The sequence below is a fragment of the Pholis gunnellus genome (assembly GCF_910591455.1).
Source record: "Pholis gunnellus genome assembly, chromosome: 3".
NCBI lineage: Eukaryota > Metazoa > Chordata > Actinopteri > Perciformes > Pholidae > Pholis > Pholis gunnellus.
In genome coordinates this window covers 23134260-23150778 of record NC_136529.1, presented here as the reverse complement: position 1 = coordinate 23150778, position 16519 = coordinate 23134260, and the positions used below count along the sequence as shown (strand labels likewise).

Sequence of the window (16519 nt, the reverse complement as noted above, 5' to 3'; positions counted from 1 at the left end):
AAACTGTTGATTCAAACAATACTCAAATTAGCATTAAAAGTAAAACACAAGATATGGACTATTTTCTTTGGTATAAAGTAGTTTAAAGTATAAAGTAGTTTAAATGAAAACATTCATCAGAACTATCATCGAGTACAGGTCATAATTCCCTCTGTTAGTAGGCCTATCTATTTAATATTGCTGTGAAAACATCTCCTTCAAAGAGATTATTAAGGAATCATAATGTAACTCAATGCAACTTCTCTTAGCGGTTAGCTCCGTTATTTAGCCTGTGTTGACTAGTGTTGCACACCGGCATGTTTTGTTTTGTTTTCGTGGCGTTTCGCACGCCTGAGCGACCACACGTGCAGCTCCTGCACGATAACGATCGGCATCCCTACTGTCTAGAGTTACTAAGATATTGTTGCAGAGTTTTTCAAAGCTGTGTTGTTTTAGCCTGGTGGCAGAAAGCTCACAGACGGATCTCTCAAAATGTGGACAAATAAAACCAAAACGAGTGTCATGGCTAGATACCACCACATACATACATCATTTCTCTTTGTGAAGCAACCCTTCATTTATTAGGTGTTTGAGCTACACTAAATGTACATAAAAAAAGTCAATAAAATGATCTGATGAGATTTGTCATAGATTAAAACCAAAATGAGCGGACAACAGACTGAATCATTTCTTTTGGTTTCAGAATATGTGAGTTTAATCTCTGCAATTCCTTGTTGAGGAAATTTGGCAGATCAGTTTTGCAGGAGTTCATTCAAGGAATGCTTGAAACAAAAGCAGCAGAGAATGTCACACGCTGCATCTTTATATGTCACCAGAAATAAATAGGATTTTTGAAAATGCAATACAATATATTCTGGGATCGTAAGCAGAGGGCAGTGTACTTCCTTGTAAAGTGTTTTGTATAAGTTATATTTGCAACCTTCTACAATGTAAAATGAAATTAACGCAGTCGACAGAACTACATTTTTCACATACGTCCCAGTTTATTTTCTTCTTTGCGCCATAAGCGCCCCGTTTCCTACATTGGTCCTTGGCCTCCTCTCTGCCTGTCCTCCACCTCATGGTCCATGACGGCTAACCACTGGAGACACTTGTGTTGGCCGCATTTCGAACGGAAGCAGCCACAGTGGCTATTTTTACTCATCGGCTCCCCTGTACCAGTTAACATAAAGCTATACTGTATGTGCTTGAACAGACCGTCTACTAATAATGAAACCGTTTTAACATTTTCATATTCTGTGTTGGGATTTCTAGTAGTTCTGTCTTTTCAATAAAGTGTTTTCTTCCAGTTTGAACAGAGGATGCAGAGCTACGCAACGAGGACAAATTAGCAAAATTCAAGTCTTTCTGACACCGTTTGTTTCAAACAGTATATTATTGTTGGGCAGCCGAGCAAGTAAACTAGTTTTATGTAAAGACTAGTTTCTGTCTGAAAGCATTGACGGTGATAATTAGGTGACCCAGCAGCTGTCCTGCTTAAGCCTCAAAAGTTTTGGTTCATCAAACTTCATCAGAGATGTTGCTATCTTATCTTCTATTATCGCTCAATTTAAATCATTGATAAGGAAAAATAAACATTAAGAAATTGATAATTTTAACCCAATGCAAAAAATTGCCAGATGGTACAAACGGAGTTCATTTGCAGCATGAATGGCCCCTCATTGGCCTCAATGGAAAGAAGCTGCTAGGTGGTCCAAATATTTGCCCTTTGACAGTCCAGCTTCTTGGCCCCCCAAAGAGCAGACGGCTGCTCTGCCCAGCAGGTAGTCCATCCCTGATGCCCTTTGACGGCCACATCACCAGATCTGCACCATTTCATTGCCAATTTTTACATCATAGGGTCGAGTAGAACGATGTGTTTCACACTGTTTTTAGTCAGAAGGAAGCACAAGAGGAGAGACCACATAGGGCCCCAAATTTAAATGGTTCATCCTGTCGGGAGCATGAAAATGCTCAGTAAATGTCAGTGCAATATCTCCATTAGATTTTGATATTTCTTGTGTAGAGGTGGACATTTTTGTTTGGTAGTGCCCATGAGGAAGTCATGGACACATGGACTTAATCTCCACAGCACAGTTCATGGAAGCATGAACATTAGTTGTCAAGACTGGCGGACCAGTCTAGAGGGACAAAATTGTTATAATTCCTACCTGTAATATAGATTTGAAGTAAATCTTGTCGAAACCTGGGAGAATATGACCCAGTACCGTTTGTCCAGATAGTAATGAGTCAAATATTTGTACTATTCTAAAGAGTAAATGGGGTCTGACTGATTCCACCTTATCTAATCTTCTTGTTTGAGTTTGTGCAGGATGTACTGCTTTTTATCGCAAACTGAATCACACATACTTTAAATTGTTCAGTGTGGCCTGCTGTTACAGATAGATATAGTGGATGCCAAAGTGTTAATGTGGACCGCTAAAGTACTGTAAAGATACATTTACTAATTTTACCAGTGGACCAATTCCCCAAAATGCTGCCGTTGTCTCTTTTTAAAATTTTTTTTACGATGAGGTCAGGCAGTCTGCTATTTAGTGAAGAAGAACTAACACTAAAGGATGACGTTTGACTCTTGACCTCTCTCTTCCTGTCTTCTTTCCCGTAGACTGCCTTTTCAAACTGTGCCCTATGAACAGATACTCCGCACAGAAACAGTTCTGGAAGGCGGCAAAGCCTGGCGGCAACAGCACCACTGACACACTCCTCCTCACTAAACTTCACGTAAGTGTCCTCTTCACCTTAGTTCGACTTTTTCGTCATGGTGAAAAGAATGTATTAGTGTATTAGTGACACAAAGCTACAGCCCCTTGTATTCGTGTGAAATGCATATGCGGCATCACTCCTTCCAGAAATAGTAGTGACCGCCGTCCGTTTCCCCCGTCTTCCCTGCTCTGTGTTCTAGCATGCCGCTGACCTGGAGAAGAAGCAGAACGAGTCTGAAAACCGCAAGCTGCTGGGATCAGTCATCCAGTATGGAAATGTCATTCAGGTGTGTTCAGGAACCTGCGAGATAAGGCGCTTTGGTTAAACAGCTCTGCAGCAACTGGATATGACAATGTGTGCCCGGTAATACTGCCTATAGAGAGGAGTTTTAAATAGTTGCTGCAGCACAAAGGCGCGCTACAATGTTGTCAGTTGTAATGTCTTATCGGGCTTCGCTCGTTGCACGGGAGTGGTTAGCACACAGCTATGAGCTCATCCGAAACCAAGAATGGTCATGCATTCCTGCCCAGTGACACACACGAGACGGTACATTCTGTACAGTGTGGGATGTCCCAGTTCTAGTAATAATGACCACTAATCGGTTCCTGGTTATTCAACTAGCTAACACAGAGAGGTTCGGTTGGCACTTTGCATCGAGGCCTCACCGGTTCTAACACACTACATCACGCTGTAGGATTAAGTTGGGCTTTTAGCTAAGTCTGCCGTGGGCCCAAAAACTACACAGAGCTTATATGATTCCGGTCGGTAGTAGATTATTTTTGACAGGGTGGGAACTGTTTAAATTGGTGAACCAACAGAGGTCATGAGAAGCATTTAAGGATAAGAGATTTCAAGTAGTAAGAAATGTAGAAACCAAACCGTTCCAGAGACTCATATTTTCAGTGTTCCCTTGGCACCAGTTGTGTCAGACTGACATCTTTCTATCTCTCTGCTTTATGTTTTAGATAGTAGCTTTGTGTCTTAATGCTGTTTTCTTATGTTGCCAACAGCTGCTGCACTTGAAAAGCAATAAATACCTGACGGTGAACAAGCGACTACCTGCGCTGTTGGAGAAGAACGCCATGAGAGTGACTCTGGACTCGGCGGGAAACGAGGGCTCCTGGTTCTACATCCAGCCCTTCTACAAGCTGCGATCCCTGGGAGACAGCGTGGGTAGAGCGGGGTGTGGGATGCCAGTTAATTATGATCATTAGGGGAAATTAAGGAGGTATTTTAATAAGGCTGTTCACCGGGTTTGAGAAAAACAGAAGTCGCATGAGCTCGCATGAAGCGTGTTTTTATTTGACAGAATGAATTAAAGATGGAGGAAAATTAGCCCAATCCGAGCACCAGGTCAGGCCACGATGTAAGATATGGTGCTGTCGACATAGCGCCACATTGACACAGTTTCTGCTAGTGGCTTATGGAATTTGAAAGGGTTAAAATGGCTATTTTGCCAACTAAGTCGCAATTTATTAATCCCCTCGGGGAAATGCATCTTCTGCATTTGACCATCTTAACCTTTTTAATTACAAGGGCAGCCAATGTGCAGGGGCCAGCTCCAGTTTTGAGGCCAGTGGCTTGGTCATGGTAAATGGAGAGAGAGACGCTAACATGCTCTGTAATGGTTTCTGTTTGAAGTTCAAATGTGCACTTTCTTTTGCCATTGGTTATAACTGCCTCACGTGCACGTTGACCAATGAGGTCACTGGACTGAAACAAGAGTTTAGATAAAACCCTCTCTCAAACGGTAATATTTTTATTATTTCTGTGGATTTCTTTCTAGAGTTTCTCATAAAGCGTGCACACTCAAAGGACAATAAGTTAGTGATGATTGCAGTCAGAACAAAACTTATTTTGTATCGATGCTTACTGTGCTTATTGAGTGATGCTCAGTGTCAGGGCTGCACCTCAATGATTCTCACCATGACCCCCTCATTTCACTCACAATGTGGTCCACGACTCCCCCTGGTGCTTATCTGGAGGCGTGCACGATCTCCCCGTTGGTGCGCGCGTTATGTTCACCTTGTGAAGAAAAAGGAATTGAAGAATGATGGCTGATATCTTGGGACGTGACATACTTTTGGTTTGGAAATGAAATGGAGTGCTCAGTCGCACACAGTGGCCCTCAGAGCAGCAGGTTTTTAATCTTCTTTAAAGATTTTCTTTTGCACTTTTAGAGACCGAGTCTGTATTTAAGGACGTTAATTGTCACTTGCTTTCTAGTCCTTACTGCACCACGGTATCCCGTCTTGTTTCTGAGTAACGGGAGGTGATTCCTCTTGATTTTGTCGAAAGCATCTAAACTGAAAATGCTCTGTGTTCTGTTTTCTTTGTTTTTCTGCTCCTGCAGGTGGTGATTGGAGATAAAGTGGTTCTTAACCCTGTGAATGCGGGTCAGCCTCTGCATGCCAGCAGCCACCAGCTGGTTGACAACCCAGGATGCAATGAGGTCAATAAGACACAACTGCTTCATTAAAGTGGAAAAGGAAACTCCAGCTTAAAAGCCATTATTATATGTATAATACGACGTTCACACGCTCCTCTCCTCTGCCTGGCAGGTTAATTCTGTTAATTGCAACACAAGTTGGAAAGTTGTTCTGTTCATGAAATGGAGTGACAACAAGGAAACAATACTCAAAGGGGTAGGTACCTCTGGTGTTTGTGTGACATTAAAAGTACCTTTTTTGAAATGCATCTTCAAAGCCTACACATTAGAACACATGAAACATTGTAAAAAAATAAAATAAACATTGAACACACGGTTTTCTAGATGAATTTAAAAATCAATCATCTGCAAGAGAATATAAACAGCAATAAAACATTTTTACTTTTTAATCCTTTACACACTTTGTGTGTGTGTGTGTCTTTTTTTTGTAATGGCAGGGTGATGTCGTCCGCTTGTTCCATGCAGAGCAAGAGAAGTTCCTCACTTGTGACGACCACAGGAAAAAGCAGTACGTTTTCCTTCGAACTACCGGCCGGCAGTCTGCCACTTCTGCCACCAGCAGCAAAGCACTGTGGGAAGTAGAGGTTAGCACAACATCTTCTCCTGGATAAAAAGCCACTTCACTCTTTGGTGTCTGTCATTGTCCTTTTATTAACTAGGTAACTTAAATGCCTACTTTTTTAAAAGCACCCTTCCCTTACATAACAGAATGTAACAAAACATAGAGTTGTTTGTGTTAGTAAGTTAGTAGAAACAAGATGGCACTAATAATGCAGCATTGTAGGAATTTGACACAAGACTTATTAATTCTTTCTTTTGCCGTTGCCAGGTGGTCCACCATGACCCATGTAGGGGGGGTGCAGGCTACTGGAACAGCCTGTTCAGGTTTAAACACTTGGCCACTGGGTGTTATTTGGCTGCTGAGATGGGTGAGGTGAGTGTCAGCTTCTTTACCTTTTTATCTCTGTACCCATGCATACTATTAACTGAGCCATGTGGTGTTAAGACAGGTAAATGAAATGCTGCAGAGACCACAATGTGAAATGACTGACGCCTGAGTGTGTTTCCCAGGTGAACGCAGAATTTGAGGAGGAGAGCGCTGAGCAGCGGTCCTCGGTAAGACTCGTTCTCTTTTCCTCCCGAGTGCTTAGCAACGTCACGCTGGTTGCCTCACTTCTATTGATTGAACCCGTTTTAATTCTGCGCTGGATCTTTGCTCTCTGCTCCAGGTGGTGGACTTTACACCCTTTAATTTCCAGGTACTGTCACGAAATCTTTACTTGGCTGCTGCAACCTAGCGCAAAAAAAAAGAAGTAATTGTCATGTCTGCACGCGCTGTCTTCTGCCATCCAGCTTCTCTCTCGGCATCCTCGATCATCAAAAGCTCTTCTCATCTGGGATGCGTGTGCCTTTTTAGTGGCAGTAGATCCCCACTGGGTGTCACTAAGGCATCATCTCTCAGCTGATGTATGTCTCATGTGAAAATCACCATTAGGTGGCAGTGTTGTACAAACCACTCTGAACCTAAACAGGGATGATGTGTTCACCTGTAATTCTCAACGACGTGCCAGCAAGGCCCAACAGTCTGCAGTGATGACTGAAGTGTAGCTCACTGGTTTTCATCTCCTTCACTCAAGAGTGAGGAATCGGCTTCAGTGGCGACTAGTAGCTTAAAGTGAAAACATGCACCCTCCTTTGCCTCATAGTGGTTCAGGATCGGCTTTATATCCGTGTAAACATCACTGCAGTTTGTATCCAGTGCTTTGCCCTCTGTCTCTGTCTCTCTCCCTGTCTCTCTCTCGTTCTCTCTCTCACTGCGTGGTTTCTCGCTCTAGCTGGATGTGGATAACGAAGCCTTACGAGGTCGTCTGCGAGCTCCACTGGAGAAGATCATGTACACTTTGGTGCCGGTTCCCGACGGCATGGACATCTCCTCCATCTTTGAGCTGGACCCCACCACTCTGAGAGGCGGAGACTCCATGGTGCCCAGGTATAATACAGAGTACACCCCCCCACGCCAAGTAGAACTTCTACTGGGGGGGGGGGGGGGGGGGGTACATTCCTTTTAAAATGTACATTCAAATATCACAGTGGTAGAACACGACTGAAGGACATCTGAGGATACAAACATGATACCACTCGCTCTACCTACATCAACAGAATGAAAAAAAAACATTTGGTTTGTTTATGTAAATTGTGTTTGTATTGCTGTATAAAGTATTGCTCAAGGCTGTTTTAATACCCGCACCAGTGTGCAAACATGCACTGGAAGTGATACTCAATACAGAGACAATGTCAGAGAAGCTCTCAAGGGAAACCATGTTTCTGCCCTTCAGTGGAAAAAATACCATCAGGGATGTTGGAACATATGGGAGGGAAATGGGTGGAATGACAAATAATGTCAACGCCACGAGACCACAGTGATGTCAAGACTACAACAAATCAGAGTGGATGTAGTCATGATTTGACTCGTGTGAAGCTGAAGGGGAATTTGGAGACTTCCTAAGAAGGCAGTTTCCGAGGCGATGAGAGTTTGTTTGCTTTTGCAACTACGAACAAGGACTCTTTGTTATGTTTGGTCTGTTTTGTCTGAGTTACCAACTCTGTTTTTTTTCTGGTTATTCATTGACTTGACATGGCAGAGATTGTTGCCCAATACTTGTTTGGTTGAATCACAGATGCCAGTAAAAGACAATGTTAGTGGCCATTTTTTATTTTTTATTACAGGGATCAAAAGTGTATTACCTTTGTGTGTCTTTATTGTGTATATTTTTTGGCTTTTATGTAGACTTTGCCCAGTGTATAGTCAGATTAGTATTACTTATTTTTTCTTAAGATGTAATGCCACTGAAGTGGAAAGTCTGTGGGCTTGTGTTTTCACACCTTTGTTTGTGTGTGTGTGTGTGTGTGTGTGTGAGAGAGAGAGAGAGAGAGAGAGAGAGAGAGAGAGAGAGAGAGAGAGAGAGAGAGAGAGAGAGAGAGAGAGAGAGAGAGAGAGAGAGAGAGAGAGAGAGAGAGAGAGAGAGAGAGAGAGAGGGAGAGAGAGAGAGAGAGAGAGAGAGAGAGAGAGAGAGAGAGAGAGAGAGAGAGAGAGAGAGAGAGAGAGAATGTCACTGTACTGGTCACCCTTTTGGATGTTGTGATACCAGCTGAGGAGGGCAAGGAAAGTCCCCAGCTCGCCGTGGAACAGGAAACCATTGTAATCGGGTTGAGAGTAGGCATGGACAGTACCGTGTAAGGCCGTTTGCTACGTGTCTGAGCTGAAACCACAAACTAGACGTTGTGTAAAGACTGGGCATGTCTTCGCACATCATCAGGCAGATAAACGTTTAATCGGAAACCTGCTCTTTATTCCTGGGCTAGTATCCAAATGAGTTCTACTGAGTTATATATTTGACAATGTTAAAACAAAACCCTCTGTCTGTTCCTTTTTTTTATTCTTGTTGACATCACAATGGTACACTTGTACCCGTCACCGCTCATTGGATAAAATTGGAGGCTCGCCACCACAGTCACATAGTCAGGTGCGTGCCTGCGTGCCGCAGGCTGCGACTCCGTGCTCCGCCCATTCCGACCTTTTAGCCTGGGGGCTAATCAAACTGTAAGCCTGTTAGCTTCAGTAGGTGTTAACGTAATGCCTGCCAAGAATACGGCTACTGTCTGCTGTCTGTCCTGAAGGGCTAACAAGCTTCCCACACACGCACACACACGCACACACACACGCACACACACACCTGCTCTTCCACACGTGCAGCAGGTATGAATGACGTAGCTGGCTCAGACTTTACTACGTGTAAAGGTTTAGTGCTTAATGGAGGGGAGATGATACTGTACAGGTCAATACTGGCTAATCTGTAATGCCACACACTTGGCTGAGGAAGCCTTCGTAAGCAGCCTCTTCCCTACCACGGAAGTCTGTTTACATACCGTGTTACTTCTGAGTAGCAAGGATAGGAACTCGTATACCAATGTACACTTGCCACTTTATTAGGTGCACCTGTCTTAATGCAACGTGAAAGCAATCCTGTCTTGGTGATTATATCCTTCTGACTTTATTGCCACCAGCTAAGAGGTGTTGATGTTCAATCTTACTGTCATCGTTTATGAGACCTTAGAAAATGGTGGTGGAGTGTTGGACTGTGTCAAAATATTCGGTCTCATTCATGAATGTTTATGGGGGTAGTCATCATGTTCTAGTTAATTGTGTCAAAAATAGAGCAAATCAAGTCCGTTCCTCGTGACGCTGTTTAAACCAAGTGGAGACGATCGTCATTCTTCGTCCCAGCTGCATGTCTTTGTTTTACTCCATAAATACAATCAATCCTGTCAAGACTTGTAGCTGCTGACCTTTGAGAGACAGATACGTAGACATTGGTGTTTGACGACCAGCAGCTGGTTTAGTGGACCTGGACCCAAAACTGGGGGTTTTCTGTGTTCCTTCCCTCGGAAGCTCGGAAAGAGACGCCTCCTTGCTACCCGCTTGCTTAGTTTTGCCCAGCATGCTTATGGGATCATGATTACGTTATTTGATCCCATAGCTGCTCAATAATTGAGCCAAAATAGCCTAATATTGCTGTTTGACATAATTCAGAATACACCAAATATGTGAAAAAAAGGTCTGTCCTAAGGTGTTTATTAGTTTCTGACTCTGGGGAATCTGGGAAAAACAGTAACATTTCCCAAAAGTATTGTATCTCTTTAACCAAATCCCACACCTTTAGGCTATTCTATATGCTCTTATTTTGAAAGCTAATTAGGTAGAACCTAATATTTTCTCACTTTCATTCCCTGAGGTTCCCCTGAAAAAACTCAATATCAACCCTACAATGGAGGTACCCTTCTTCATGAGCCTGTTTAACCTCCTTAAATTGTGTTCTGACTAGAATCACGCAAACACAGGTGTAAATGGTGCTAAAACAATGCTCTGATAAGAACAACTAAGAAACTAGTGTTCTCACTAAAGAACTACGTAGATTCTGGTCCATCCTGGTCATCGTCTCAGACAATTTCCTCTGTCGCTCTGTTGTAGGAGCTCCTATGTCAGGCTAAGACACTTGTGCACCAACACGTGGGTTCACAGCACCAACAACCCCATCGACAAAGAGGAGGAGAAACCTGTTATGTTACGGGTGAGTAGTTGTCATGCGGAGGTGAAAACGCACAGCACGGCTGAGGTTTCCTGAACGGATTTACTAAAAACATCAGAAATTTTCCAGATTGGAACATCGGGAGTAAAAGAGGACAAGGAAGCCTTTGCCATCGTACCAGTGCCGCCAGCAGAAGTGCGTGATTTAGACTTTGCCAACGACGCGAGTAAAGTGTTGGCGTCCATCGCTGGCAAGCTTGAAAAGGGCACCATTACACAAAATGAAAGAAGGTACAGCAGTGTTACTATGTGTATATCCGTAAATATTTAACTTTGGTCTGTAAAGTTTTACCGTTTGTGTTTGACTTGTACACCTTTTTATGTACACTCTTCAGGTTTGTGACCAAGCTCCTGGAGGATCTAGTTTTCTTTGTGGTGGACATCCCCAACAGTGGGCAGGATGTTTTGGAGATCATGGTGAACAAACCCAACAGAGAAAGACAGAAACTCATGAGAGAGCAGAATATCCTGAAGCAGGTTGGCCTTAAACCTCAAAGACTGTAACTGCACTAATTTTCTTTAGAATGTATGATTAACTACATTTCTGGGTATTCAAATTCTCTGTTTCCATTTCAGATTTTCAAACTTCTCCAAGCCCCGTTCACAGACAGCGGCGATGGTCCCATGCTGCGACTGGAGGAGCTTGGAGACCAGCGCCACGCTCCGTTCCGACATATCTGCAGGCTGTGCTACAGGGTGTTGCGGCATTCCCAGCAGGATTACAGGAAGAACCAGGCAGGTGGACTCAACAACTCCACTCACACCCCCTTATATGCTCCGGCCTTATCTTGGCAGTAATCATCCCCTCTTTTCCTTGCCGCCACAGGAATACATAGCCAAACAATTCCGCTTCATGCAGAAGCAGATAGGATACGATGTGCTGGCAGAAGACACAATAACGGCTCTGCTCCACAACAACCGCAAGCTGCTGGAGAAACACATCACTGCTGCTGAGATAGACACATTCGTGACCCTAGTGAGGAAGAACCGGGAGCCGAGGTGAGGCGCACAGGAAGGGACGGGCCCTGGCTGGTATCAGAAACTGTCTGTGGCCAATTTTGGTCAGATGTGTTCGTATAGCGGCTTCTGAGGAATGTAAATCTATGTAAATGTATTCAAATGTGTGCCGGGGAGTATGAGTGGAACTGCTTGTGCGTGACCTTGGCACAGCGAGTAATTTGCTGACAGTTAGTGTGTGCTTGTGTTGTGTTAAAAGTCCTGTCAAGTTCTGTTAGAGATTTCTGAATCAGGCCGATCCAGAAGTCTGGACAAAGGACGGCCTCACAGTATGAAATATTATAAAACTGAAAATGTGAGAAAAAAAAAAGGCATTAGTATTTCCTGTACTTCCTAACACACATCTGTAATATAATCTCAATTGACCATGCATATCTCTTAAAGGTGGAAGCCCATTTCTGCTTAGTATCTCAAAATAATTATATTACCTCAAAGTAATGACTTAATATCTCAAAATAATGACTTGGTATTGCAACAATGAAGTCATTGTTTCGAGAAAGTGTGTCATTATAATGACTTGCGGGATCTTTTTTTACATCAGATTGGCGGACATGGGCTTCCATACTTAAATCCCCCAGTGCCTACGAAGAATGTAACTTATTGTATCCTGTCCCCAGGTTTCTGGACTACCTCTCAGATCTCTGCGTGTCCATGCAGAAGTCCATCCCTGTGACTCAGGAGCTCATCTGCAACTCAGTACTGGACCCTACCAATGCTGACATCCTCATCGAAACCAAGTTAGCCTCTCATTTTTATTTGTTATTTGATTTTTTTGCAAAACTGAAATGAGCTTTTAGAAATGACAGTTATGCCTTTCACCAGACTGGTCCTGTCGAGGTTTGAAATTGAGACAACGACAAATGGAGAGAGTCCATTGGAGCCGGAGGATGAAGAGGAGGTCTGGCTCTTCTGGAAAGACAACTGTAAGGAGATCCGGAGTAAGAGCGTCAGGGAGTTGGCTCAGGATGCAAAGGAGGGCCAGAAGGAGGACCAGGAGGTGGTCAGCTACTATAGGTGAGATTTCTTTCATTATACACGTATGAAAACGTATACTATTTTATTTAACGGATATAGAATATGACAAAAAAGACGACGCTAATAATTAAGAACCTCGTAAAATATTGCCTCACAGGTGCCAGCTGAACCTCTTTGCCCGGATGTGTCTGGACCGTCAGTACCTGGCCATCAACAAGATCTCTGGTCAGCTGGATGTGGATCTGATCCTGCGCTGTATGTCGGATGAGGACCTGCCCTTTGACTTGCGGGCGTCCTTCTGCCGCCTGATGCTGCACATGCATGTGGACCGTGACCCCCAGGAGCAGGTCACACCCGTCAAATATGCCCGTCTTTGGTCTGAGATTCCCTCTCAGATTGCCATCGATGAGTGAGTTCATCCCTTGAATATTCTTTTTAATTTACCATTCCAAAGACGTCCCGTTGCTCATTTCTCCTCTAATTATCCAGCTATGACAACGATGGAACCACCAGAGATGAGATCAAAGAGCGGTTCTGCCTCACAATGGATTTTGTGGAGAACTACCTAAGAGAGGTGGTGTCACAGAACATTCCCTTCACTGACAAGGAGAAAAACAAGCTCACCTTTGAGGTACTGCCTCTTTGTGGGTGAACAGATGAGATGTCACATTGGTTTAATTCAGCTGTAAATCATGGTTCTAAACTTTCTTGTCCATAGGTAGTGAACCTGGCAAGGAACCTCATATACTTTGGTTTCTACAACTTCAGCGACCTGCTTCGACTGACGAAGATCTTGCTGAACATTTTAGACTGTGTCCACGTAAACACCATCTACCCCATTAACAAGATAGAGAAGGGAGAGGAAAACAAAGGTAAACCTCCAGCTCCTTTAGGCTTAACTGTGTACTTCATGTTGATCAATGAAGAAGGTTTTATGTTGTATCACCACACAAAGAGAGTCAATATTGTAATTGTAGCTGTTAGTTCCCTTTCTCTTAGTGTCAAACACATTATTCAAGCACCGATTTATTCAGTTGAATTCTGATCAACTTCTCATTTTCGCATACAGTACCTGCGAGTAATTTAAAGGGATAGTTTGGGTGTTTTGAAGTGTGGTATGTGAGGTACTTATCCATGGTCATTGTATTACTTAGATAGGAGTCCCGGCCATCAGACAGCCCTTTCTGACGGGGAATTAAAGCGGTTATCTATGCCTTCTTCAAAGCCACCAGACTCCTTTTTTGACAAAAACAGTAATTGACCAAAGTCACACAAACGAACTAACCGGGCGAGGCAGCAGAAGTTCAGCAACGTCCCGGTTCTGTAAGGTTAAAGTACTGTTTTTGTTGATAAAGTCTTGCGGCTATGAAGAGAGCAAAGATGGATCTAACGGCTTCAGATCCCAGTCAGAAAGGGCTGTCCGGATGGCAAGGTAAAGCGGTGAAAGTATTATAAATACAGTGTACATTTTTTGTTGGCTCAAATGCTTTTTGCTGCTGCCAAAACAATGCAGTACATTGCTTAACTTCAATGCTGGTACTCTACCATCTACACTGACTATGTACAAGTACTCACACAAACCCACTTCAAAAAGTCTGAACTATCACTTTAAAGATCACAGCTAAATATGTATTATATTAAAGAATATGATTGATATGTTGTTAACTATGGGTTAAAGTAATGTTTTGTAAGGCAGGATTTTTTTATTTTTTTAATATATATTTTAAAAGTGGCTTTTTAAACCATCCTACATATTATTAATCTGTTCAACTGTTAATTCACGGTGTGTCTCCTATCCAATCCACACAAATATTCATAATGTGTGTGTGGATTTGAATGTTTCTGCATGTACTGTAGCTGGCAGCAATGTGATGAAGTCCATTCACGGAGTCGGGGAGTTGATGACCCAGGTGGTGCTGCGAGGAGGCGGCTTGCTGCCCACCACACCCACTCATCAGCCGGAGGGAGATGTGGCTAAAACACAGATCGAACCGGAGAGAGAGGACATCATGGTCATGGACACCAAGCTCAAAGTCATTGAGATTCTGCAGGTGGGACATCAGGAGAACCGGTTCTTCCTTGTCAGCAAACACTTTGTTTTTAATTTGTATCATGACTTTTATATAAATATTTTTCCTCAGTTCATTTTGAATGTGCGGCTGGACTACAGGATCTCCTGCCTGCTTTGTATTTTCAAACGAGAGTTTGATGAGAACAACCCACAAGTGGACAACGCTGCCAACAACGCCCCAGGTCAGATGAAAGGAATGATGCCCCTTCATTTAATGGATTTAGTTTTTTATAGCAGACATGGTATTGTGCATGCTGGCTTACTGGGACACTTAATGGAGCAGAGCCATCGTATTTAAACGTAGTTTAACCTTTGCTTTTCCTGCTATGACAAGTTCATTTTATTGTTATTTACCATTTTGCCTCATACAAATATTGAAATCGGTTTCTTTGAAATATTGACTCTTTGATTGTTTTATTTTAATAACTCCAGGAAATTTTGACTTTGAGAACATTGAAGAGCAGGCAGAGGGGATTTTTGGAGGAAGGTAATCCGGAGCTTGCTGTTCTTTCTTGAGCTATTTTGAGATAAAAGCAAGATCTTGCTTTTAAGATGAAGCAAGAGGAAGTTGATGTAATTTCTGCCCCAATGACTTTGTAGTGAGGAGAACACTCCGCTAGACCTGGATGACCACGGTGGTCGTACATTCCTAAGGGTCCTGCTGCACCTGACCATGCACGATTACCCTCCTCTGGTGTCTGGAGCGCTTCACCTGCTCTTCAGACACTTCAGCCAGAGGCAGGAGGTCCTAATGGCCTTCAAACAAGTAGGCCTCAACATTATCTTTTAATATGTGACAATTCAAAAGTGCAACATTTACAAATGTAGGGATTTCCAAGAATTAACTTTAAGGGGATGCATATCTAAACCTCACCTCTCTTCACCTAAATGTAGGTCCAGCTGCTGGTGACCAGTCAGGATGTGGACAACTACAAGCAGATCAAGTCAGATTTGGACCAGCTGCGTTCCATTGTAGAGAAGTCTGAACTGTGGGTTTATAAGAGGCAAGGGGAAGATGGCATGGACGGAGATGGACCTTCAGAGTCTGACAACAAAAACAAGGTAGGAGAACATAAAAACTAATTTGCCTAAATATAGATTATATCAGACTTATGCTATAAAACTTAATGGACATCTTCTCCTTATTGCTTGTTTAACAGGGAGACTCACCTGGTTCAGATAAGAAGAATTCAGAAAGCACCAGCAGTTACAACTACAGGGTTGTAAAAGAGGTATGCCCATTTGTAAAATATAATCAGGTATTTTCATGTTTGTGATTTGTAGCCTGCAATTAAAATCCTCCTGCTGTGTGTGTGTGTGTGTGTGTGTGTGTCTGTGTGTCTGTGTGTTTGTGTGTGTGTGTTTTCAGATTCTTCTGCGTCTCAGTAGGCTGTGTGTCCAGGAGGGGAGCTCCGGGAAGAAGAGTAGGAAACAGCAGCAGAGACTGCTGAGGAACATGGGAGCTCACAGTGTAGTGCTGGAGCTCCTGCAGATCCCCTATGAGAAGGTGCAACACTGCAAATGAATATTGTATCGCTGCAGAATAATTAGGAATATTTAAAGCCCTCCATAGCTTTTACATATTGCACTGCAGTTCCCCATTAACGGAATAGTTTGGATGTTTTGAAGTGGGGTCGTATGAGGTACTTATCCATATTCAGTGTATCATCTACAGTAGACGGCAGTCAGCAACGCCCCCGGTTTAGAGTAACAGAAAGGAGTACCAGCACAGGAGAAAAGCCATTTTTTTAAAAGTGTACGCTGTATTAACAATAATTTCCTCGCAGACGGGCCTTTCCGATAGGGAACTGAAGCCCTTATATCCATCTATGCTCTCTTCAAAGCCACAAGACTCCTTTTGAGGAAAACTGTAAATTTACCTCTCATTACCCCAGTAGGACATACACTGACTATGGATACGTATCTCACCACACAACCCCACTTCAAAGAATACGAACTATCCCTTTTAATGTACTGTAAATGAAAAGGCAAAGTCTCATTGTATGTTATCTGCATTAGGGTGAGGATGTCCAAATGCAGGAGATCATGAAACTGGCTCACGAGTTCCTGCAGAATTTCTGTGCGGGGAATCAGCAGAATCAGGTTCTTCTTCACAAGCATATCAACTTGTTCCTCAACCCCGGGGTGAGTAGTGCAG

General features: G+C 43.1%; 1 protein-coding gene across 1 annotated transcript in view; it reads left to right on the top strand.

Moving 5' to 3' along the window:
* itpr1b (inositol 1,4,5-trisphosphate receptor, type 1b) overlaps window positions 1-16519 on the top strand; it is a gene marked incomplete at its 5' end in the record, with an annotated part of 76031 nt that overhangs the window by 8536 nt on the left and 50976 nt on the right. Inside the window, 26 exons of the mRNA XM_079157133.1 lie at window positions 2606-2721; window positions 2903-2989; window positions 3714-3872; window positions 5057-5155; window positions 5265-5348; window positions 5590-5736; window positions 5982-6086; window positions 6988-7142; window positions 10182-10281; window positions 10369-10529; window positions 10634-10775; window positions 10875-11033; window positions 11125-11297; window positions 11933-12052; window positions 12138-12329; window positions 12448-12699; window positions 12780-12921; window positions 13009-13193; window positions 14155-14341; window positions 14432-14543; window positions 14794-14848; window positions 14962-15127; window positions 15256-15423; window positions 15522-15593; window positions 15731-15868; window positions 16381-16506. Of these exons, the coding sequence (XP_079013259.1) occupies window positions 2606-2721; window positions 2903-2989; window positions 3714-3872; window positions 5057-5155; window positions 5265-5348; window positions 5590-5736; window positions 5982-6086; window positions 6988-7142; window positions 10182-10281; window positions 10369-10529; window positions 10634-10775; window positions 10875-11033; window positions 11125-11297; window positions 11933-12052; window positions 12138-12329; window positions 12448-12699; window positions 12780-12921; window positions 13009-13193; window positions 14155-14341; window positions 14432-14543; window positions 14794-14848; window positions 14962-15127; window positions 15256-15423; window positions 15522-15593; window positions 15731-15868; window positions 16381-16506 (3602 nt within the window). The remainder of the gene's footprint in view (window positions 1-2605; window positions 2722-2902; window positions 2990-3713; window positions 3873-5056; window positions 5156-5264; window positions 5349-5589; window positions 5737-5981; window positions 6087-6987; window positions 7143-10181; window positions 10282-10368; window positions 10530-10633; window positions 10776-10874; window positions 11034-11124; window positions 11298-11932; window positions 12053-12137; window positions 12330-12447; window positions 12700-12779; window positions 12922-13008; window positions 13194-14154; window positions 14342-14431; window positions 14544-14793; window positions 14849-14961; window positions 15128-15255; window positions 15424-15521; window positions 15594-15730; window positions 15869-16380; window positions 16507-16519) is intronic.